Below are 25820 nucleotides of genomic sequence, written 5' to 3' on the forward strand. Positions count from 1 at the left end.
ATAAACTGAATCAAAACCCATTGATAGACACTCAGACTTACTCCCAACTTTTCCATTGATAATCAAAATTCAAAACCCAATGAAAACTGCAGAGTGCAAACCACAGCAGACCGGAGCCAAGGAATGGAATCAACTTCTTACTTCTTCAGTTCATCGATTTGAATGGAATCAAATATGGATTCATGTTGCTGTAAAGGAGATTTGACTCACTTGACTGATTTGAGAGCGAAGGAGGCTACGTTTTTCATGTTGAAATGTCAAATGACCTAGTCAAATGACTCCAGCCGCAGCTGCATCGATTTGGAGCAGATTAACAGACCGGGTCAGTAACCTAACGGTATTAAAAAGGCCCAATCCGATCCCGACCCGAGCCTAATAACATCAGTACGATTTCGGTTCAATACTCCAAAAAATAGAAATGAAACCGAACCGATCGGTATCGGTACTGGTTCGGCATCGGTTTATCGGTCACAGATTCCCAGCCCTACGGCCATAACTAAACATTAAATGTATTTCATGTTATTTCAGCTATTAATTTAGCCAGTCGGTACAAGACAAACTACTGTACACTTGTTCTGATAATGTGGATGGAGTAGCCTCCAAAGTTATGGCGACTTAAAGGTTTTCACACTCATTCTATTGGTGGCCAATAACATGCACCATACAAAACAAAGCAATTTGGTGGAACAGCGTGCAAGTCAAATCGTTCCCATGAAGAACAGAACACTTTGACCACTGCCAATAAGAAACCTCCAAATCAAAAGCTTGATTTGCCTGTGATATTCAAACATGGTTTAACATTGAAAATTTTAGCATTCAAAAGCATATTCTCTTTCATAATTTTCAATTTATATTTGAGCTTACAACTTCAAGTTTCAACGAAGCAATTTGTGGATCCACACTAGTGAAACAGTGAACTAGTTAGGAAGCACTTCGATCCTATAATAATTTGATAGAACTTCGTTATGTTGGTCATTATTTCTTGTATGTGCGGGTTATATATAATCTCTTTCACCTTGTCATGTGACAGTCACGTTTTTTGATCTCGGAGTAGAACTCTCGAGTATTGTTTAGTACTAATAACTAGCTAGAAGGAAGGAAACACAAAGCTATCGGCACATTTCTCATCGGCCAGCACTGGACACTTAATCATGAATTTACCAGAAGGGTCTATACAAATATGAATCTGCTAAAACTGGCTATTTCCAGATGCATCTTCATTGCATTCTATCCCTTTATTGAGGCCAAGAAATGATTTTCTCAGATAATATTTGGGTGTTTAGGTTGTACGCTGTCCCATCTGGTCGGATTCCTGTAAGTTGTAACAGCATTAATAGTTCATTTTCCAAATGCATGACTGCAGTACACACACACACAAAACATGATGAGGTAGGTAGAGGTAACAGGTAGAGAATATAGTTACCATAATCTTGAAGGTATCCGTGGATGTCTTTCAATGTATCTCTGAGGCCGGTAGCATGAAAGAAGTAATTATACCGATCAAGGACAGACTGCGAGCAAGTGCCATGCATGTTTTTCCCATTCTTCGGCCCAAAGCTGCGTACCGTTGCTGCTCGGGCAGGCCAGCCGATGGCCAATATTTTTGCAAATCGTCGATTATCCCTGACACCTGCATTATCATCATCGGCACTAACAAACTTAATTAGAATATACAAGGTATCAAAATGAATTAGTAGTACACATGGTATCATCATATGATTGCTGCTCGATCTAATTGCAAACTCAATGTATATATTGTTAGGAATATAGAATTACACATCGGGAATTTTGCGTCTGGAATGAAATACATAGTTTCTTCACTTCTTGCCTCTTCCTGCCTAGACAATTAGTATTGGAGAAACAATGTTGCAAACTGTATACCTTTGTTTCATTGAAGGGGTTGTTGGGATCGCAGTAGGTTGGGATTGAACCATTGTTAAAACCTGGCCGAAAGCCCCCGATAATGAAACTTTGTGCAGGTTTTCCTGTAGTTGGATAGCAAATATTGTGCTGAGGGCCACCGTAGGATCCTGGCCACTGCATCAAATAACAATACAATCTTCAGTAGATCATATATAGTTTCAATGAAAATTAAAAAAATAAGAAATAAAATGAGCTGAGGTCAATCTTTCTTTTCAGACACCCCACCAACTGATCACCTGTTGTACGAGATAGAAAAAGGTCATCATGATCCTGAGAAACGCCAAGTACTGCTAGACTTTGTATTATCAAAAGGCAGATGAATGGTGAAGGGTTGAATTTCATTTCTATCTCAAACTTTGTTTTTGGGATTAGTCTCATTCAAAAGGTGTGCAGTTCATTGTGTTCATGGTGAACTATTTAAAGGTAATTAAACAGAAAACTACAGGGGAACATCTCCTCGGCAACCCGTGTTTCTTCTCTTCCACAGTTTCCTACTATATTATTCCTGCCGCCATAATCTTATTTACATTTAATTAATCCAAATCCCACGATATATCAACTAATGTGTCCTAGAAATATCCAAAGCTGTCTCATGTATGTCCTGGTTAACAAGATACATGTCGATTAGGATGGTACAAATTGGGTTAATGTTGTTTGTAAGTCAGAGTATGACAGATGCAGCCTTGGTGTTAATGAGTCAAGTCAAACTAATCTTTCACCTATGCAAGATCTAAGCTCATAGACAGATTAGAAGCACTAAAAACACAGTTTTTAGGGTGACAAAGTACATAGTATCTTGATTCATGATCAAATCTATACCAAATACAAGCAGAGTTCACATTGGTAAAAGCATAATTTATATCACCAGTGCGAGTCCATGAACATTTTACATTGCAATTTTATATCACCAGAGTATATCTCTACAATTGTATGCAAAGTGAAAAAAATTGAAGAAATAAATTTCCAACACACATGCAGTTCTATTCACGACGTACCTCGATCAGCCTTGGAGTTGGAAGTTAATCATTGATGTCTACTGAATGACAGTAATATGTCATGACGGACTGATCAGGTTTTGCCCAAGACTAACCATGCTAACCAACCTGCGTTCATCGTCCTCATTGAATCACTTTCCACTAAGAAGATGAAGACTCTAGTTACTAGAGAAGCCGAAAAGCCCAATATATGTAGTTTCTCTGTTATGATAAAAGTGATCTCCTATTCAACTAGTTCAACTACCAATAGTCTCCACAAGAACACTTGCCGTCTCTGAAATGATGGAACCGTTGAACATCTCTAAGAACTATTTGTCTATTAAAGATCAATGATATGTATTTAGCAGCAGAGTGGCAATCCCCACATACCCTAAGGTTCTTCACAACTCGAATTGTTGTCCCAGCAGCTGTGTTTAAGAGCCCATAAGTAATGGCTAATTTCTCACTATGACATCTAAGAGAAAGCTCTCTCTCTCTATCATCCATGTCAGAATGAAATACTAAAGAAGTATCTGGAACATATCCGGCCAGCTTTAATTCTTCAATCAACTCATCAACTGCCCGACGCAGTACTTTGGAAACAGAACGCTCGCCATCCCCAGAGAAGAATTCATGCACTACATTGTTCATCTCTATGGCGCTACACCCGGGAATCTTTACAATGCCTCTGTCTTTCATCAGTTTCCTCAAGTAATCAACATCCTCCCATCTTCCTGTTCTTGCACACAAGTTAGATATAATCACATAATCCCCACCATGAGAGTCATCTAACTCAAAAATTCGCTCAAGCACCCGCATCCCCATGTCTACATCACCATGACTGCAACAAGCAGATAACAATGTTCGCCAGATTATAGGCGTAGGCTTAATTGGTAGCTCAACTATGAACTTGTAAGCCTCCCCTAAACGTCCAGCCCGACCTAGCAAATCCACCACACACCCATAATGCTTAATCCTGGGTATAATCCCATAGTTCTCACTCATGCTGTAGAAATACTTGCAACCCTCCTCAACTAATCCAGCATGACTACACGCATATAAGAGACCCAGAAATGTGATCTCATCAGGTCGAATTCGTGCCTTCTTCATCTCTTCAAACATCGATATAGCTTTGGAAACATTCCCATGTGTTGCATACGCCACAATCATTGCAGACCAAGCCTGTGTGTCTTTCACACTCATGTTCTCAAACACAGACACTGCATCCTTCAGGCTCCCACACTTTGAATACATATCTATTAATGCAGTGTTCACTTTAACATATCTATCAAACCTATTCTTCTTAACATACTCATGAATCCACTTCCCCAAGTCCAATGCACCTAACAAAGCGCACGACGAAAGAGCACTAAGCATAGTAACCTCGGTTGGCTTAAGACCACTCGCTTGCAACTCTCGAAACAATGCCAATGCCTCATTGGGCAGACTGTTTCTAGCATACCCTGTGATCATAGCATTATGCACAACAACACAAGGGTCCGGTATCTTATCAAAAACCCGGCGAGCCGCATCCACATCACCGCACTCAGTGTACATATTTATAAGAGCAGGGCACACAAATATGTTAAGTTGCATTCCATATTTGATAACATAGCAATGCAACTGCTTCCCTTCTTCTAAGGCTTTAGAGCCGGCGCAAGCCTTGAGAAGAGCCGGGAATGTGTAGTCATCTGGGAGGAGACCTGAGGATAGAACCTGGGAAAAGAGTGAAATAGCGCGAAATGGGGTATCGGAGCGTGAGTAACCACGTGCCATGGTGTTGAAGACGACAATGTCCGGGTGGGGAATTTGGTGGAACAGGTGGTGGGCATAGTCCATGGAGTGTCTGCTAGTTGGGTTGAGTGTGCAGGAGTTGATGAGCTTGGCCAGGACAGATAAGTCATATTGGAGATGGGTTTTGATGGAAAAGGCTTGGATTTGCTGGAGTTCTGTGAGAGAGGTGCATTTAGGGATGAGAGAGATTGGGGAGTGAGTGTGAGCTTTTGGGTGAGAGATTGGGGTTATTTGGACAGCCAGTGATGCCATAGCTGTTTTTTGAGTGGTACCTGTTGAGTTTATACAAGCAATTTCTGTCTCATGCTTGCTGCTTATCCATTCAGTGGCTCTTTCGGCAAGTACTTGACACTTTCAAATTGGAAGGGCCAAAATGCTATCTGCCTCATACCTTCAACAGTCTTTTCTATTACCTAATTCATGTTCAATTTTACATCCTCAATAACTTTCGATTACAGCGTATGTACCCACTACAGTGCATAACTTTCAATTTTACATCCTCTACCAAAATATCTAACTCTGTTTTAGAGAAACTGAATTTGAGAGAAATTCGATGTGTATTCTCATTGATAATAGGGGCCTCTTTATATAGAAGATTACAATGCATAGAATCTCAATCATACAAGGAAAGTAATCGTACATCAATTAGGAATCTAGATCTTTCTAATCAAAACCCTATTACCACTAGGTCAAGTAACCTAGAGTTTGGGCTAAACACAAATTAGGTTTTCCTTGAACACTCCCCCTTGTGTTGCCCAAACGCGGTGCTTCTCCCGTTGCCTCATTAAAAACCTTGCCGAGTAACAAAAACCCAGTGGGACAAAAATAACCTCGGTCGAAAGGGAAAAAGAGCACAACACACCCTTCACGATTCGAGACGAACATGTAGACATCTCCCCCTGATGTATGCGCCTCCCCCTGATGACTACGATCATGGGAGTTCAGATAATTTCCGCAAGCCAATTCTTGCCACATGTTTCTCGAACGTGGATTTAGGCAATGACTTAGTAAATAAATCTGCCACATTGTCCTCAGATCGAACTTGGTTCACTTTGATCTTGAGGAGCTTCTGTTGTTGCTGATTGTAGAAGAATTTGGGCGATATATGCTTGGTGTTGTCGCATTTGATGTAGCCTTGCTTCATTTGTTCAATGCAAGCAGCATTATCCTCATAAATGCTCGTTGGCTCGTCTTAGGCCTCATCAAAAAGCCCGTGGATCAAGTGGGCCGATGGAGGCCCGCCGGCCCGCAGGGCTTTTGGCCCGGCCCGGCCAGTCAAAAAACCCGCAAAAGCCCGCCTTGGTGGGCCGATGGAGGCCCGCAAAAAAGCCCGCAAAAACCCGCTAGGCCCGGCCCGTAAAAGCCCGCTAGGCCCGACCCGTAAAAGCCCGCAAAATATTTTATATATATATGTGTGTGTGTGTGTGTGTGTGTGTGTGTGTGTGTGTGTGTATATGTGTGTGTGTGTGTGTGTCAGTGTGTGTTATATATATAGATATATCTATATGTGTGTGTGTGTGTGTTTATAAATATATATATATATAGACACATATAGATATATATTTGTGTGTGTGTTTATATTGATATAATATATATATAGTCATATAGATATATATATATATATATATCAATATATCATATATGTGTGTGTGTTTATATATATATATATATAGAGAGAGAGAGAGATATATATATATATATATATATGTGTGTGTGTGTGTGTGTGTGTTTATATATATATATATATATAGAGAGATATAGATATATATATATATATACATATATATATATATATATTAATATATATGTGTGTGTGTGTTTATATATATATATATATAGAGAGAGAGAGAGATATAGACATATATATATATATATATATCAATATATCATATATGTGTGTGTGTTTATATATATATATATATATATATGTGTGTGTGTGTATAGAGAGAGAGATATATATATATGTGTGTGTGTGTGTGTGTGTGTGTGTGTGTGTGGATGTTCTTATACTATTATAATTCTATATAAAATATGTGCATATATATATTCTACATATCGGTTGACCAATCTGATCGGATTCGAAAATATGGTGAAATTGGCTAAATTTTTTACCACACTCATAATTTATTGTAATAAACTCATCCAACGGTCGGTTTTTCCATTTTCTTTGAATTGATAGGGGTTCCTCTTTGGAGTGTATGATATATAAATATAGGTTTATAAGAGTAACTACGTTTGACCTAGTTGATCGAATTCGAAACGAGAACCAAATTGGCTGAATTTTCTACAACCACCATAAAACATTACAATCTCTCCATCGAGCGGTTGGTTTCTCCGAATTCATTTTCTACTTCATGGTTGCTTTAGAATGAACCTAAACAATTTAAATGCAATGTACAAGTCATACAACTATAGGAATAAAATTGGTATAGACCAATGTGTTTGTAATTAAAATTAATTTTTTTTTATCTTATATCCACGCACATCCATTGATGGAATATATACAAACGTGATGTGAAAAAATAAGCACGTTTCGCAGTTGTCACGGCATCGGTCAACCAATAAAACATATAAGTGACTACGGTTGACCAATCCGATTGGATTCGAAAATATGGTGAAATTGGCTAAATTTTTTACCACACTCATAATTTATTGTAATAAACTCATCCAACGGTCGGTTTTTCCATTTTCTTTGAATTGATAGGGGTTGCTCTTTGGAGTGTATGATATATAAATATAGATTTATATGAGTAACTACGTTTGATCTAGTTGATCGAATTCGAAACGATAACCAAATTGACTGGATTTTCTTCAATCACCATAAAACATTACAATCTCTCCATCGAGCGGTTGGTTTCTCCGAATTCATTTTCTACTTCATGGTTGCTTTAGAATGAACACAAACAATTTAAATGCAATGTATAAGTCATACAACTTTAGGAATAAAATTGGTATAGACCAATGTGTTTGTAATTAAAATTAATTTTTTTTATCTTATGTCCACGCACATCCATTGATGGAATATATACAAACGTGATGTGAAAAAATAAGCACATTTCGCGGTTGTCACGGCATCGGTCAACTAATAAAACATATAAGTGACTACGGTTGACCAATCCGATCGGATTCGAAAATATGGTGAAATTGGCTAAATTTTTTACCACACTCATAATTTATTGTAATAAACTCATCCAACGGTCGGTTTTTCCATTTTCTTTGAATTGATAGGGGTTCCTCTTTGGAGTGTATGATATATAAATATAGGTTTATATGAGTAACTACGTTTGACCTAGTTGATCGAATTCGAAACGTGAACCAAATTGGCTGAATTTTCTACAACCACCATAAAACATTACAATCTCTCCATCAAGCGGTTGGTTTCTCCGAATTCATTTTCCACTTCATGGTTGCTTTAGAATGAACTTAAACAATTTAAATGCAATGTATAAGTCATATAACTTTAGGAATAAAATTGGTATAGTCCAATGTGTTTGTAATTAAAATTAATTTTTTTTTATCTTATGTCCACGCACATCCATCGATGGAATATATACAAATGTGATGTGAAAAAATAAGCATGTTTCGCGGTTGCCACGCCATCGGTCAACCAATAAAACATATAAGTGACTACGGTTGACCAATCCGATCGGATTCAAAAATATGGTGAAATTGGCTAAATTTTTTACCACACTCATAATTTATTGTAATAAACTCATCCAATGGTCGGTTTCTCATTTTCTTTGAATTGCTATATGTAGCTCTTTGGAGTGTATGATGTATAAATATAGATTTATAAAAAATTAGTGTCTTTAAAAATTTATTTATCAACAAATTAGTATCTATATATAAATATAGATTTTTTTGGGTACAATATAGTTATATATATAGATTGTTATCTTTGGTTGTATTTGATCATTATCCATTAAATTTCCAAAGCTTGATTAAAAAAAAAAATACTTGTGTCTTTAAATATTTATTTATAAATAAAGCCCGCAAGGCCCGACCCAAAAAAGCCCGCAAGGCTAAGCCCGGCCCGGCCCGAAAAAGCCCTCAAGGCCCGCTTTATATGGACAGGCTTGGATCCTTTGATTTTTAATAAAGCCCGGCCCGGCCCGGCCCGCAATTATTTAAAAATATAGCAAGGCCCGGCCCGGCCCGTTGACGACCCCTAGCTCATCTATGGTAGACTTCAGACCACAATTGCTTCGAACATGCGTAACTATGGATCGAAGCCATATACATTCACGAACTGCTTCGTGAAGAGCAATAATCTCTGCATGATTCGAAGAAGTAGCGACTAAGGTCTGCTTGGTAGACCTCCAAGATATCGCGGTCTTTCCCATGGTAAAAACATAGCCAGTTTGGGAGCGACCTTTGTGTGGGTCAGAGAGATACCCAGCATCAGCAAAACCTTCCAAAACACTTATATCGTTTTGAGATGGGGAGAGTGAATGCAGTCCACCATGGGTGGCGTCCCTGGCACTTGATGGGTCCAAATCCATCTTCTCTCTATAGGGATAGAACAAGCCCATATCGATCGTACCACTTAGGTGTCGAAAGATATCTTTAACACCAGTCCAATGGCGTCGTGCAGGCGCAGAGCTATATCTAGCTAGCAAGTTCACAGCGAATGAGATATCCGGTCTTGTGCATTGTGCCAAGTACAATAATGCGCCTATTGCACTTAGGTAGGGCACTTCCACCTCTAACACATCATCATCGTCATCTTTTGGACGAAATTGATCCCTCTTTGGATCAAGACTACGGACGACCATTGGGGTGCTTGAAGGCTTAATCTTATCAGTGTTGAAACGCCTAAGCATCTTTTGGGTATAAGCTGATTGATGAATCAGGATACCATCTCTACGGTGCTCGAGTTCTAAACTGAGGCAAAACCGTGTTTTCCCAAGATCTTTCATCTCAAACTCGGATTTCAAGTGTTCAGCGGTTTCTCTTAACTCTTTAAGGGTACCAATTATGTTCATGTCATCAACATAAACCGCTACTATTGCAAATCCGGAACTTGTCCTTTTTATGAACACACATGGGCATAGTTCATTGTTGACATATCCCTTTCCAATCAAGTAGTCACTTAGACGGTTATACCACATCCGTCCTGATTGTTTCAATCCATATAGTGAGTGTTTCAATCTAATCGCAAACGCGCTCCGTGGTTTAGAGCCACTTGATTTGGGTAACTGAATTCCGTCTGGAATCCTCATGTATCTCTCTGTATCTAGATCCCCATATAGATATGCAGTAACCACATCCATAAGCTGCATGTTCAGTTTTTCAGAAATTACCAAACTGATAAGGTAGCGAAACGTTATGACGTCCATTACGGGAGAATAGGTCTCCTCGTAGTCGATTCCAGGGCGTTGTGAGAAACCTTGCGCCACAAGGCGAGCTTTGTACCTTACAATCTCATTTTTCTCATTACGCTTTCTAACGAATACCCATTTGTGACCAACTGGTTTGGTGTTGGGCGGTATTGGCACAATTGGTCTGAATACCTTTCTTTTCGATAGAGAATCAAGTTCTGCCTGGATCGCATCTTTCCACTTTGGCCAATCGGCTCTACGTTGGCATTCATCAACGGAGCGTGGTTCGATGTCATCGGTCTCAATAATCTCACGCGCCACTGAATACGCGAATACATCATCAATGATGATGGAGTTTCTTTCCCACGTCCCATGTACACTAGTGTAATTAACAGAGATCTCTACATTCTTAGGGATAGGTTCTGACATTGAGGCATCCCCCAATGATGTCTCATGGACATAACCATAATCCGGAACATTCTCATAGGACGATCAAAGGATTTGTTTGTGCCTCATTCGCTCTCTTTCTAGGGCGAGTATCCTTCGAACCAATTGGTCTACCGCGCTTCCTTGCAGGACCTGTGGCCATAGATGCCACATCATTGCCATGTTGGGCAATGGCACCATCCCCTGATGTCACAGGAGTGGCGTGATGTCTAGTATTTGGGACATCGATCCTTGCAGGTACGTTTGCAGCAGGTATGTTGATCTTGTCACTTTGGCAACATCAGAAAACGCATCAGGCAGAGTGTCTGCTACGTTCTGGAGCTCGATTATTCTTCGCACTTCAAGTTCGGACTGTGCGGTACAGGAATCGAGATGTGACATAGTGGGGACAGACCACGACAATTCCTGTCGTTCCTGTTGAACATCTGTGTTCTTATCTCCCCCTAACGATGGGAAGACTATCTCATCAAAGTGACAATCCGCAAATCTAGCGGTAAAGAGATCGCCTGTCAAGGGTTCAAGGTAGCGGACAATCGTTGGAGATTCATATCCAACATAAATGCCCATTCGTCGTTGTGGACCCATCTTAGTACGCTGTGGCGGCGTAATAGGCACATAAATGGCACACCCAAAAATGCGTAAGTGCGAGATATCAGGCTCGTACCCAGTCACTAGCTGTAACGCAGAGTAAGATTGGGTGGTAGTGGGTCGTAGACGAATTAGCGTCGCTGCATGCAATATTGCATATCCCCAAGCAGAAACAGGGAGATTGGTGCGCATAACCAATGTCCGTGCTATCATCTGTAGTCGTTTGATAGCGGCTTCTGCGAGACCATTTTGGGTATGAACATGGGGAACTGGATGTTCGACATCAATCCCCAGTGACATGCAATAGTCATCGAATGTTTTCGATGTAAACTCCCCAGCATTATCAAGTCGAATGGACTTAATAGGATGGTCAGGGTAGTGAGCCCGTAGACAAATAATCTGGGTGAGGAGTTTAGCATAAGTAGCATTTTGAGTGGACAATAGCGCGACATGTGACCAGCGTGTCGACGCATCAACCAATACCATAAAGTATTTAAAAGGTCCGCATGATGGTTGAATTGGTCCACATATATCCCCTTGGATTCTTTGTAAGAACGGAATGAGTATTTTGGGATCCTTTGCGTAGGACGGTCTCGATCCTAATTTCCCGAAGGAACAGGCTTTGCAGAAAGAGCGAGGGGCCTTAGAAGCAACCAATGAGGATTTTGGTTGGGCCTGAGCGTCCGTAGCGCTATTAGAAGCAAAGTGTGTGACTACATCTCCCATTATGGCGTTAGAGCCATGGAAATTGGTGTGTGTGGCGTCATGGCCACTAGGAGGAACAACCATGGCGTCATGCTCATGGTTGGCGCCATTAATGGCATCATCACATGGGACGTGGGCGGCCTTATGGCGCCCCAAGACGGCTGCAGCTCCAGATGCTGCAATTGTTGCGGTCTTGCTAAGTCCTGGAATCAATTTTCGATTCTTGCTTCTTCTCACTCTGAAGAATGGATGTCCGTGTGAAGTCTTTAGTATACGGAGCATCATATCACGACTAGGATGTCCTAGTCGGTCATGCCAAAGCCAATATGTGTCTGAATCCAAGAGATCTTCTCTTATGATATTATTGGATTCAATAGGTCGAATTGTAGTGACATAAAGTCCACTCGATTGACACATAAGCTTCTCTAAGATGCGCTTTCTTCCGCAATCATTAGAGGTAATGCAAAGGAATTCTATTCCGTTTTCACTATGCGTTTCCGCATGAAATCCGTTGGCTCTAATATCTTTAAAGCTCAATAAAGTTCGATTCGCCTTAGGAGCGTAGAGAACTTCAGTGACTTTAATCAAGGTGCCATTAGGCAAAATAAATTGGGCCATTCCATGTCCTTGAACTAAACTTGATGGCCCAACCATCGTAGTCACAGATGAATATGTAGGCAACATCTCTTAGAATAATTGCCTATGTCGTAGAATGGTGTGCGTAGTCGCACTATCAGCAAGACATTGAAGTTCATCCATTCCTAAAAGAAAAAGCTCGTAATTAAAAAGGAGTCACAAAGAAAATAACTCAACTTTTATTAATAAGCCAAACGGAATTACATCATCGTTTCTCTTAACCAAAGAAAATCTAATCCAATAAACTAGTTAATGCAAAACAATAGTAGTCATCTAACTTCTTTCGGTAATTCCAATGTAAATGTGACCAGGTAAGTAGAGAGATGTCGGTGGAGAAAGGCTCGCTTAAGTACCACTTATCTCAAAACCTTTCTAGACATCACTTTTACATCGAGTACGCCTACTTTGAAGAAAGACTAATATCATTGGCATCTACTACAAAAGTAATATGGCAATTGCCTACATCTCTTGGAAAATAAAAAGACTTAATCAAAATCGCCAGTTTCTGGGTCTTGATCCTTGTAGTCTTCCACCCTTAGATCGAGATTCCCATCTTGATCTTCTTGTTCCATGTAATTTTCCTCCCTTGCTTCACGATACATCTTGTATGCGTTTGCAACATTCTGGGATGCAGTACATTTCTTTGCCCAATGTCCACTTGATCCACATCTGAGACAAGCATCATTATGGTCAGGTTCCCTTGATCGAGGCGCTCTGGGGGCGTTTTGTAGACGGTTATTGCCTTTGGTGGCGTTACCACCATAATCGGAGGCTTGGCCTCTCTCTCTCTTCACACGTTTACCTCCACGGTTCCGTGCACGCCTATCTTGGCGATTTCCTTCCTCTTTAGGGAGAGAATATGGACCAGAACGTCCAGAATTATCCCTACTCTTAGGGTTTCGCTCCTTGCGTCCTCCCTTGGGGGCGCGACTATAATTAGACTCCGGAATTGACTTGGTTCCCACGGGTCTAGAGTTATAGTTCTTCACAAGTATGTTGTCGTGCTTTTCAGCTACGTTCATGGCTCCAATAAGCTCATGAAATCTTGTGATGCGTCTAGCATTGACATCAATCCGATAGTTTTTGGCTATCATCAATGTAGAGACGGGGAAGGTGGAGAGAGTCTTCTCGACCAACATTGTATCAGTGATGTTTTGTCCACATAATTCCATCATAGACTTGATACGAAGTGCTTCTAAATTGTAGTCAAGTACAGACTTGAAATCACAGAAGCGGAGGCTATGCCATCTCACTTCTAAGTCTGGAAGCAGGGAATCACGGACGTTGCCAAAACGTTGCTCGAGTTCTACCCATAGTTTTCTTGGGTCTTCCTCATTGAGGTACTCATTTTGGAGCGCGTCTTTCATGTGCCTTGTCATGAGAATGATGGCTTTAGCTTCATTCGCCTCTCTCGTAGCTCTATTTGCTTCATAAGCAGCAGCTTGTTGAGGAGTACGCACGTCCTGACTTGGCTCTTGGATCGTACTTAGGATCCCATCAGCCTTAAGATGCTGGCGCACATCACGGACCCACTTATGGTATCCTGCGCCTGTTGTCTCTAGTGGAGCGAAGCTCAACTGGTTCAGGTTACTCATCCTGAAAAAATAACAAGAAAATAGGGTTAGTTTCGGAGCGAATAAGGCTACCACGAAAAACTATATAATTTCTTAGCGTAGTCGCTTCCAAGAAATTAGAGATTTTCTGAGCGTAGTCGCTTCCAAGAAAATCCGATTCCAAGAGGGGTTTTGGATTAGATCGAAACGACGATGTATGTGGTCGATCGTTTTCTTCTCAACAAACTCTAAGTTTGGAGGACTCTACAAGCTCCAAGCTTGGAGTGAGCACAAACCCCCATAGTTCGGCTATTGATCTCCCCTATGAAGAAGAAAGGGGGGTAGAAGAAGGGATGTTGGAAGTCTGTTAGCCAAATAGCCACCCTCAAGTATAAGGGGTACAAGTAATAGTATAGGGATTTAAGAAAGGTTGTCGAACCCACGAGGATTGGATTTCTTTCACTAGCTAGGGTGTTAACCTAAGGAGAGCTAGAATATGCAAATGTACAATCACAAACCTAAATTCACAAGGAAATCTAGGCTCATGGTGAGTATGTGCATTGTGGTGATAGTGAAATTGTTTGTTGGATAGAGTAGTGAACCAAATTAAATTAAATGCTCAAATGTAAACTAAATTACTTTAAACTAAACTAGTAATATAATGGATGAAGTTAGGGGTTGGATTGTCTACCACTAACCTCCCTTGCAAGTATTGAAGTTCAAATACAAGTGATGTTATTCTAATTTCCCAACTACCCTCTTTGCATCCGGATAAGACTACAAAGGCTTAAACTCCTTTTATTTTATCAATTTCCACCGGATAAGTGCGAAACTAACTACCCAAGAACAAGTTATATTACCTGATAAGTATCAATTCCTTGCTCCTAGATGCATAAAGATTTGAGTTTAGATAATCAAGCAAGCAAACCAATCCTAGATCTAGGTGATTTTAACTCACTACCCTCACATGCACATAGAGGATGCTATCATGCTATTAATGTTCAAGGTTAACTACTCCCTAAACATTTTTTCATGAGATGACAAATACAACACATTCAAAATAGTTAAGTTTGAATGAATGCATTCACTTCTTGAATTAGCATATGAAGATGAAAATCACAAATAACAACAAATGTCAATTAAAACATCAATTCATACAAGTTTGGCTACGGCTTTCAACCCTAGCCCCAACAAAGTAACTACTCACTCATAATCATACAAATTGGCATCAAATCTATAAAGTAAATCAAGGTAAATTAAAGAGTTAAGGGAAGAAAGAACTAGTTGAAGCTTGACAAATCAATGGGTAGCTTCTCCTTCATTTTTCTCCTTCAATGCTCCTTGAATCCTCCTTGATGGTGGAATGGATGGATATGAACTTCTTGATGGTGATGATAAATGAAATGGTGATGAAGATATGATGCTCCTTTGGCTAACTTTGAGTGGTGGTGATGAAATTTATGGTGGTGGAAGATGGTAGTTGTGGTGGTGATGATGGAGTAGATTGGGTATTGTGGGTTTGGATTTTGGGAGGTGGAGATGGAGGGTTTGTGAAGGAGATGAAGAGAGAAATCAGATGTAATGGGATGAAGGAATTGGTTCTTGAGAGTGAGAGGAGAATGTGTTTAAATAGGGAAGAAAAAGAAGAGTGAAATGATGAGAGAAAGAAAAATAATGAAAGTGGAGTATGGGAGTGGTTTGTAAAATAAGTAAAAGATGGGGTAATGATGAAATGAAAGCAAAGCATGAAGGTGCAGAAACATGGAAGGGGATCTATTAAAGAGAATGGAGTAGAAAAATATATCCAAGGAAAAAGAGAAAAGCATCTAGCTTTTTTTTCATGTGGGTGGGAATATGTTGAGCTGTTTTTCAGGTCACTTTCTACCCCTTTATTCCTTCAATTATTTCTCTACCAAAAGTTCAGATTTTGCTCGTGACTTCTTCATAACAAATGTTCCTTTATGAGTGTAGATCATCCTGCTAGAATTTCAGAGCTTTTAGAATAGTGGTTGGGCCGGAAATGCTACTGGACTCCTTACAGGTCCAGTTTTCCAGTTTTGCTTCTGCAGAAAATTGGACTGAATGTTTGAAGGTCTTCCACTTCTATCTGGCTCTTGCACTCTTCATAAGAAATGTTTCTTAGGATGTATAGAATTGATCTGCAGAGTTTCAGCTCATTTGGAGTTCATTTATTCAGGCGGCCGCTCCTTCTTCCTTGTCTAGCTCACTTTTTCCTAGCCGGAGTAAGAAAATGTTCTAAGGTTGACTTTTTAGTGCATTTCCATTCTTCTCCATCATTTCCTAGCATGATAAGGAAAACAAAATAAATATATATAAATAAACACAAAGTTTAACCAAAAGTACAAGATTAGGGAAATAATGAAATTGGATTAGTCAACATTAAATTTGGACTTTAGAACAAGTAATTTCCATGTTTTAGGGCACAAATATGTATATGAATTATGATCCAACAAAGTCCCCGAGAAAAAGAAGAAGAAATTGAAAAACTTCAAAAACGGGAACTTTTAGAAAAGTTTACCTTGAAAATTGGCCAGAAATTTTGACCGGAAAAGTTACTGTAGATGGCCGGAAAAGGGGTCACCGGAGGTCGCCGGAAAAGTGGCCGGAAACTGGTGGCCGGCGGTGGTGGCCGGAGTTATGCAGGGGTTGTGCGGAGCTGCTGCAGGGCTGTGCGGAGGCTGTGCAGGGCTGGCAGGCAGACGCTCGGCAGGTGCTGCACAGGAGCTAGGCAGCTGTCGGCAGATGCAGGCACAGGGGTGCGCAGGTGTCGGCAGGTGTCGGCAAGTGCTCGGTAGGTGATATGCGGAGCTCTCGGCAGATGTCGACAGGGGTCGGCAGGGGTTATGCAGGGGCTGTCGGCAGGTCTCGGCAGGCTCTCGGCAGGGGTCGACAGCACTCGGCAGCAGGCTAGCTGGAGCTGTCGGCAGATCTCGGCAGCTACTCGGCAGCTGTCGGTAGGGCTCACTAGGGGCAGGCACAGGGCAGGGGCCGGTTCGGATTTTCCAACGGCCGGTTCAGGTCGATTCCGGTGGTTCCGCCGCCGGTTCTGGGCTCCTTGGGATTAGGGCTTCGATATATGGGGCGGTGGTTACAGGATTTTGAGGGCTCCGAAATTAGGGTTTCAGGGTTAGAGGCTCGTGCTGATAACATGTTTTAGAGAAACTGAATTTGAGAGAAATTCGCTGTGTATTCTCATTGATAATAGGGGCCTCTTTATATAGAGGATTACAATGCATAGAATCTCAATCATATAAGGAAAGTAATCGTACATCAATTAGGAATCTAGATCTTTCTAATCAAAACCCAATTACCACTAGGTCAAGTAACCTAGAGTTTGGGCTAAACACAAATTAGGTTTTCCTTGAACAAACTCCTATATATCTAATTGAAAAATCGATAATATCCTCGAAATTTCCACGATATTTCCATTTTTTTAGGATCTCGATATATTTTTGACATACCAAAAGAATATCGGGAGAAATTTTCGAAATTTAGCGATATTTCAGGAAATATTGGAAATTTTTGTGATATTTCCGGAAATATTCAAAATTTTCGTGAAATTTCGAGATTATCGCCGCCTCTCGCGATATGTGGTTCGTGAAAACTAGCCCTTATTCTTATCTAATTCGACTAAACTGATAACATCTAAAAAGGACAACTTTAAAAATTTATAGGGTCATGTATTACTCTTTGTATCTTTTCCCTCCATGCTTATAAATCTTCTAATTATTTAATTTGCTAACTAGTAAACATTTGGCTCTATTAAAAAAAAAAAACTTTTCTATGTATTTCAATGGTCCATTTTCTACTTCCTTTTCTGTTTATTTGACGACCGATTTTTTGATTTTTTTTTAACATATGTATTTAATTGTAAAATATTATTATAATTAATAATTAACTCTCATAATCTTCTGTTTAAATCATTTTTGAGAATTCTCATGTAGAATTTCATATCTTTGTCATGTCAGTGTATCTTATTATACTCCAAATTACTACAATCATAATACAATTAAGTTCATCAAACACTTTTTTTGAAATATTATAGGTAATTGATCATGTAAACATTTCATAAAAATTCATTAATGATTTCCATGTTACCTTCTAAATTTCCATCATTTTTTTTTTAAATTTACTTAGATCGAAATTTCCTCAATATTTCCATCGAAATTTCAATTTTTGGATTATTGGTATTCGATATTTTAGTCCTTGATACTGCTAAATATTTGGATGAAAAACCTTGAAAGCATAGTTGAGGAAAAGAAATACAGCAACACATGCAACAGTAGATGAAATTTTAGTTAGTTTGGTGATCGATGCCGGTATTTCAACAATCCACATGCAAATTACCATTTGCTCTTAACTGAGGCCATGGCCATGCTGTGGAAGTCTAGGAACTGGTGTAGGCCATGGGAGCACAGATCGGAATATCTTCAAAGACACATCACGGAGACTATTTTCATCACGGTAACTCTTTACATCCATCTCTGTCAACCAGCCTGTACGAATGTTGCCCTTGAGAATGGCTCCGCCCATTCGTACATAAAAGACATCCAAATTAGTTGGTTTGAAACCGAAGACATCCGCATCACTTGGCTCCAAAGCAGTATCTGAAATATCCATCAGAAACATTTCTAGGTCCAGATAAATTTTCTTGTGTTTTTGACCCAATTTTCCATGTCCATCAACAGCCATTTGGTTTAGTTCTTCTTCTGTCAACTTCCAAATACATAGCTTAAAGATTGGAGGCTCTGGATCATAGTCGTAATCGTAAAACAGCAGACAACATTCCATTGCCGGCAAAGCCACAATAACTGATATGCGAAGACGGACAACCTTTTGCACATGGTACAATTGATTCTCTCCACTCATCAATCTCACTAGAGAAGACCTGAATCTTAAATTTGAAGTAAGTCCTACGAGGTTTTTCAGGACGAAGTATTCTCACAACCTTGAACCTGAACTCAGCATTAATTTTAATTACCTTCCTTTGGTTTTGCTGATCAATGCCACTTCTGTCTTCCTTATAGTAGTAGGGCTCACAGATGAATCCCACACGCTGTCAGGCTGACTACTGTGGTACCGAAGGACACAGGAGGAAGAGTGACCAGTTGCATGGTGCGCGGATTGCAGATGAAGTAATTGAGGAAATCAGAACGAAATGAACAGCACAGAGCTAAGTCATTCCAAGCATCAGTGGATTACTTTTCAAACTGAACAAATTCCTTGGTTTCTCAAACACCTCAGCAGTGAAGAGTTCAAGCCCGAAATTTCTGTTTACTGTGGGAGTACTACGAGTTACAATTGGGGGTATCTGATCCAATTGGAGCCACAGAAAGCGACCAATCAGATAAGGATCCGACAAAAGATTGCACCAACGTTTCGAAACACACTCGCATTGAACAACATATTAGCAACTCGGCAAACGACAAAGGATTTCCACCAATGCAGTTTCGGGGAGATCATCAATGCTAGTACTGAAAAGTGAAAATCTTTGATTCTGCTCGTTTTGACTTAACAACAGGATCACAACAAGACACTGGCATCCTACTATCAACACTGTCCATGGCAACAACAGTAACAATGTCCAGTCCAAATCCAAAGTACAAAAGCTACAGAAAAACCAAAAATAAAACATAGAAATGTAAATCCAGTGTGTAAAGTGTAAACACGAAATTCAGAAGTAAAATTAGAGCCAAATCATAACCGCAAAATGAATGTAGATTCATTGAACAACTTACCCGAGCCTCTGTGAACTGATCAATCCGTAATTGTGGAGAAGCACACTGAAAGAGTGTGGATCCTTAAAATCCCAACCATGATCGTATAAGCGCCGATCAGCTCTCGCCTACTCTGATATTTTGGTTTGTATCGCCTCAGGGCTGGTCCCTTAAAACCCTTTAACCATTTCAATAACGGTTTAACCCTTTCAATAACTATCGAAATATTGATTTTTTTTTTAATTATATTGTATTGACATTTGAGCGGTACTCAAAATATTTCGAAACGTAAATATGAATTTTTAATACTATTTAGTACGGTTTGAGATGAATTGTTTTACCATGGTGATGGAATGCGACATGCAAAGTGTTGTTCTTGTCCTTAGGGAGGATAAAAGTTTAGCTCTAAATCGATGGGCATTGACTTAACAATGTTAAGTTTAATCTCATATTTTTTCTTTACAATATGTGTTTTGACGATTGCCTATGTACATTTGCTCTAAGGTGAGATTTTTTATGTTTTTTGGAGAATAAGACACCTTTATTGAAAATAATCCAAATTACATCAAACGGGAATGACTAGTGGTGGACATAAACTCCCCACTCTCCTCCCTAAAACCTAAACCAGTTACTGGTCCGTCATCGTGAATGACCTCCATGAGCCGAAAGGGCCCAACCCCTAACCACCTATACCGCCCAAACTCTCGGGTTACAAGGAATCCCGAGTATCTTGATACCACCTCATGGACAACTGCCAGAAAAACCAACGCCCTCTTCCACACCGTGTCCCACAACCAGACCATGTGCAAGGATCGCTGGTCAGCACACTGACCATAAGATAACACCGAAATTAAACCAATTCGTCCCCAGGAATGATACCACATCCATGGCACCTCAAATTGACCCAACCCTAGCTCAACAGAGTAGGGACATGCTAATGACCAATAAAACCTAACAAAAAACATAACTTGCAAAAACAAAAATAAAATACAGCTGCCACAATCCTCATCCTTCTCCCCAGGAGCCTCGCCTGCAGACCACCACCACCACAAGGTTACCCCTTCGAGCTCACCTCGCCGGAGAAACCCAAACCACGCAGCAAGCTAGAACACGGTGCCTTGCCACCTCGGAGCGAGAGAACTCCAAGAGTCTGCGTCATTCAGCTTAAGAACTCAAGACCACCACTGCAATCGCCGCCTAGCATCCCACCGCAGAGAAGCACCCAGTGCCGTACGATCCATGGAATGCCTCTGCCATGATCCGGCCACTGGTCGCCTGCTCCACCGCTGCGCCACTGTCGATCGCCCATTGCCTATCATCCACCCCAGCGTTGTCGCCTGAGAAGAGAGAAGAGTCATCCACAACCCAGATCATCTGACAAAAAGCAAAACAGAGAGGCCAGAGACCCCGATAACCCATCCGGCAACACCCGCTGCATTAACCCGCCGCTCGTTAATGCAGCAAGGAACCACAATCAACGTCGGGGCCCCGCCGGATAGGCTACGACCTTTCCCCTACAATTTCCAACCCTAGATTTCTTTGCTGGTTTCTCGGAGCAGTTTTTCAAAGTTTTTTCTAAGGTGTGATATTAATATTAAAACTCAACAGATGAGGACCTCACTAGGTTGAAATTTTTTATTCACCTAACTTCTTCACTCTATTTTTATTTCACCTTACCATCACATTCCGAAGTTCTTTGATATTTAAATTTCCTATCATGAAATGTGCAATTAGAGGCAAAGATGTAAGTATGCGACTCTTATTGGACCTTTCAGGATAGGGAATTTAAATTTCAAAGAAATCCGGAATGTGACGGGTTGAGTTGAACTGTATGATGGGTGTGTAGTGATGGGGTTTGGTTTTCGGAGAGATTAATTAATGGGCTCTTCCTAGATATATACAAGTTTGCTTCTGTGAGTATGATGTTTTGCTACCTTTTTCTGTTCTAAGTTGTTATTTGATGTCTGCATAAAGCAATCTGCTAGTGCTGAAACAAGATAAGCAGAAAGCAACCTATGAGATAAGAAGAAAGAAAACAAAATCCAAGGTGAGCAAAAAACAATATAAGGCCTTGAAGTTCAACGTGGTTATAACCGAGTTATTTATACGTGAACAAGCTTAAATGCACCACTATGATATTAGAGATGGTTTACAATTTCTTTCAGAGAAGTGTAAGTGCCTACTACGCCAACAAAAGATCCCATCACCATAATCCCAACAATTGTCATCAACTCGAACCCAAACCTGAGAGCAACATTGTTAATCTTCAGGTAGAACAGGCACGGCAACAATATTGAGACAGTAACACTCAGAAAAGCACCGACGAATGCCATGACATAGCCGAAAAATGGAACCATCAATGCCACACATACGGTGCTGATCACAATCCCCGTCCTCACCATGATGCTGATAATAGCATGACTGTTGCAAAAATGGCGTGAGTCCTCTATAGCAGTAGCAATTGGAGTGATTATAATTGCATACTTAGTCAGGGGGTTAACTATTGTGATGAAAATTGCTACTTTAGCACTAATTTTTTGTACAGGAAGATTTAATGTCACTTGGGACTTCAAATATTCTCCAAACATCAAGTAACCCAAAACGGCCATGGATCCATAGGTGATGGTGCTTGTTATGAAGCAAACAAGCAATACCTGCAACATCAATTAACCCAAAAGTTCATAACATTTCCTTTGAATAAAACCGATCATTTCAACATTATAAATTATGAATTTTAACCTTGGGGAATTGGCTTCTATCTTTCATGGAATTGCATAATGTGGGAAAAACTGCATGACCACAGTAACAGAACAAATACAAGCTTATAGCAGTAGGCAATCCTTTCCAATTCAGGAGATCACCTCTTTCATGAAATCCCACACTATCAACAGCACCAACCCAAAAAACACAAGCAACCAAAATAATCGAAGCCAAAACCCCTCCAGCTGAAATATATGCCAGCAATCCCAAGCTCTTCAACCATGTAGTTGGCAGAATTACAAGGGCAGTGGCTAAAACAAAGCATTGCTTACCTCCAATTGTGTGGCCTCCCATGTTAAAACTCACGTTTGGGAACAACTGGTTTAAGTTATCACCTTCTAGTATTAGAAATTCAACTGCAACTAAATACAGCTCAAGATACATAAAGATGGATATGGCCACTCTTCCTTTGCGTCCAAAAGCAGCTTGACCAATGTCGGGATAAGTTTTTATGCGCGAATTTGAGTCCATACATCGCTGTAGAAGCAGCCCTGTATACCAACATAGGATTGCTACCGAGAAGAGAAGCACTAAGCTCAACCACCCTCCCTGAGATAGAGCAAATGGAACTGATAGTATTCCCACACCTGAGAAATTAACAAGGTAATGGATTAAGCGAGTTAAAGACATTATCTTCACTGAATGGTTTTATCCTGCATATTTTGAAGAGAAAAGTTACCTGACAGTGTGTTGAGTCCATTGAAACAGGTTCTGAAAAAGGTGGTGCCTTTGTTTGGTTCAAGTGGTTGAATTTGGCTCTCTATCTTCTCTACTTTGAGGGAGTCCAACTCCATCTTTTGTGTTGCCTAGTAGTTTTCTTAGTTTCATATAAGAGGGACATCCAAATATATATAAGCAAATAGGTGAACAAGCAAGCATTTCCATAAATGGTTTGAAATTTCAATAAAAAAATGATTTGTCCCTGGAAAAAAAGAGAAGGTTAGGAGGATGAGTAGATAGCCACACAACAACATCAGCAATGAGTTAAGGAGCATTAGGCAGTAGAATCTCTGCAAATTAAAATGTGGTGACAATTACAAGTCCATGTGCTAGGTTTTCTAAAAGGAATACCACTTACACATGTCACAGCCATTGCTTTGCTTCTTTATGAAATTAAGCTTCTCCAATCTTTAGGGTCCATTGTCAAGGAGACGTGTGCCCTTTTACTAGCTTATATGCATAGCTTAATTAGTTTGGTCTTATAGCTCAGTATCTGTAATCAATTCCAAACACAGCAAGGGTAGCTAAACTCTATAATCATCCTTTCACAATAACCAAAATACAACATGATTGAAAAACTGTCTACTGGAGAGTATGTTCAGTCCTTCACTTCACACCCTTCAGTAATTTAATGACATATAATTATAACAAAATAACACTTCAGCAGCTCGAAAAAGCTCTCCCCTCCCTTATCTTAATGCATCACTAACGTAGCTATGTCCTTTTCAATATTTTTGTTTAAAGGGAAAATATATAATTGTAACAAAAAGAAATCATTGAAAAGTCAGTATGTTGAGCACATTCTTTAGCTGCAAAGAAAAAGCATTCTTCATGGAAAGACAATAATCAAACTCATTTTCTTATTTTGCAGATCAGTAAACGACTACGAAATTTCTAGCAATGTGGATTATCATATTAGGCAGAGTAATTCTACTTTGTAGGGAATTCTGATCCAAAGTCACAGTAGAGTACTATTTTTTTCTGTGATATGAAAACTGCTTTTGTTCTAGTGCTGGTGGATGGTATTGAACACACTTTGCACTAAAGAAAGTAATTAAAAACCAATCCATTCCAATATCCATTGTCCCTTTTGGTTTATGTGTCCCATGATGCCAGGACATTTGACTACCAATATTCTGCAAAGAGTGGAACCATGACACCATTATAAAAAATAAACAAAGGTGCTTCCAGTTGCTTTGCATTATTGCATTATAATGGGGAATGAAGCAGCATAGAGCAGATAGTTACTGTTTTCGGATAGACCTATAGCAATGGAAAAAATTACATTCAGTTTTTTATGGCGGTATCAGTCACCATCTACGTTTCGTAACGCATTAATTGTTATGAATCTTCAATCTTACCGTGTGGAGTTCGTCAAATTTAATCAGCAGATGATTATTTACAGTTGTTTCATTGTCGAAAATATTCCAAAATCGAAAACCATCAGTCTCAGGGAAGCCTAACATCTTTAATTATTTGGAGCTATTCCTCATTAAAGAAATAAAGACGTTGGCCTTTCTTTACCCAAAAAGGAGCATACATCACAGATTCTGGAGAAAGACCGAAAGAGTCTGCCTAACTTGATTGTTTTCGCAAGTTATGAAAATGATTCGATGGTTCTACTGTAAAGATTAACATTGCATGGAATATTGAATATTCCGAAGCTTTTTGTAAAGAGATGGAAAGGCACGTAACAAAGAAAAACCTGATATGATGTAGCAGTAGAAAACGAGACCTGTCAGTGGCCAGTGTCAGGTTACTGTTGAAATGAAAGTTGAGAAACTGATGTGGGTGGCTTCCGATTTCATCTTGTAAAGGAGTGGAGTTTGGTGATTTGAGTTGGGCTATTCTTTATTATATCCTTGTCATATCCTCACGACAAGCTTTAATTTCTGAAAAGTCATGAACCTATTGGGCTTGGCCTGTTAATTAGTCCATCATAAGAGGCCGTGACCACTTACCCAATTTTAGCTTAAAAATTATCCACTTACTCCACTAAGAGTTTTTTTATTCCAATTTACCCAATTTAAACGCAAGTGACATTTTTACCTTAATCTAATTAATAAACTACAAACCTCTCTCTCTCTTCCCCTATCGCGTCGACTGAGCGAGTGACCACCATCTCTCTCTCTTTCCAGCTATCTCCTCCGTCGGCCTCATTGGGTCTCCATTTAGGCCATGACTTCTTTCACTCCTCGTCATTGATCGAATTGGTTCGTCCTCGCCGATTTCGCCATCTCCAAGTAGATCTTGTGACCCGGTCATCAATTGAGATAAAGTTCTTGTACTACTTGTTGCCGCCATCGATGATGGCGTCGCCGGGCTCATGTAGGCAGACAAGGAGGTCGGTGGGACCGCCGGCCTTGACGAGAATGATGACAGATCTAGGAATATAACCGTGACGATGATGATGGTGATGTGTGGTGAACTAGGTTATGCACGAAAGGTGTTCAATGAAATTCCCCAGAGAGATTCGGTGTCGTGGAACTCGATGATTTCCGGGTATACGAAGATGGGGCATGCAAGGGATGTTGTTGGGTTGTTTGGGGAGATGAGGGAGGCTGGATTTGAGCAGAATGAGATGACTCTGGTGAGTGTTCTCGGGGCGTGTAGGGACCTTGGGGATTTGAGTTTGGGGAGGTGGGTGGAGGATTTTGTTGT

General features: G+C 40.1%; 2 protein-coding genes across 3 annotated transcripts; both read right to left on the bottom strand.

The window, feature by feature from the left end:
• Window positions 1–784: 784 nt before the first annotated feature.
• Window positions 785–5042, bottom strand: LOC112196708 (pentatricopeptide repeat-containing protein At2g02980, chloroplastic). Of its 2 annotated transcripts, XM_040517682.1 has the most exons (5): window positions 3288–5042; window positions 2919–3026; window positions 1882–2037; window positions 1424–1630; window positions 785–1312 (listed from the first exon to the last, which is right to left on the bottom strand). In XM_040517682.1, the coding sequence occupies exons 1-2, from the start codon at window positions 4941–4943 to the stop codon at window positions 3018–3020; spliced, it is 1665 nt and encodes a 554-aa protein (XP_040373616.1). In that variant the 5' UTR covers window positions 4944–5042; the 3' UTR covers window positions 785–1312; window positions 1424–1630; window positions 1882–2037; window positions 2919–3017. The 2 variants fall into 2 exon arrangements, with proteins under 2 accessions (XP_040373616.1, XP_040373615.1); XM_040517681.1 differs by having other exon boundaries at window positions 789–1312; window positions 2919–5040.
• A 16672-nt stretch (window positions 5043–21714) lies between these two features.
• LOC112196273 (amino acid transporter AVT1I) lies at window positions 21715–23278 on the bottom strand. Its single transcript, XM_024336585.2, has 3 exons — window positions 23119–23278; window positions 22419–23026; window positions 21715–22333 (listed from the first exon to the last, which is right to left on the bottom strand). The coding sequence occupies exons 1-3, from the start codon at window positions 23231–23233 to the stop codon at window positions 21818–21820; spliced, it is 1239 nt and encodes a 412-aa protein (XP_024192353.1). The 5' UTR covers window positions 23234–23278; the 3' UTR covers window positions 21715–21817.
• Between the last annotated feature and the right edge of the window lie 2542 nt (window positions 23279–25820).

The sequence above is a fragment of the Rosa chinensis genome, chromosome 4, assembly GCF_002994745.2.
Source record: "Rosa chinensis cultivar Old Blush chromosome 4, RchiOBHm-V2, whole genome shotgun sequence".
In the NCBI taxonomy this organism is placed as follows: Eukaryota; Viridiplantae; Streptophyta; class Magnoliopsida; order Rosales; family Rosaceae; genus Rosa; species Rosa chinensis.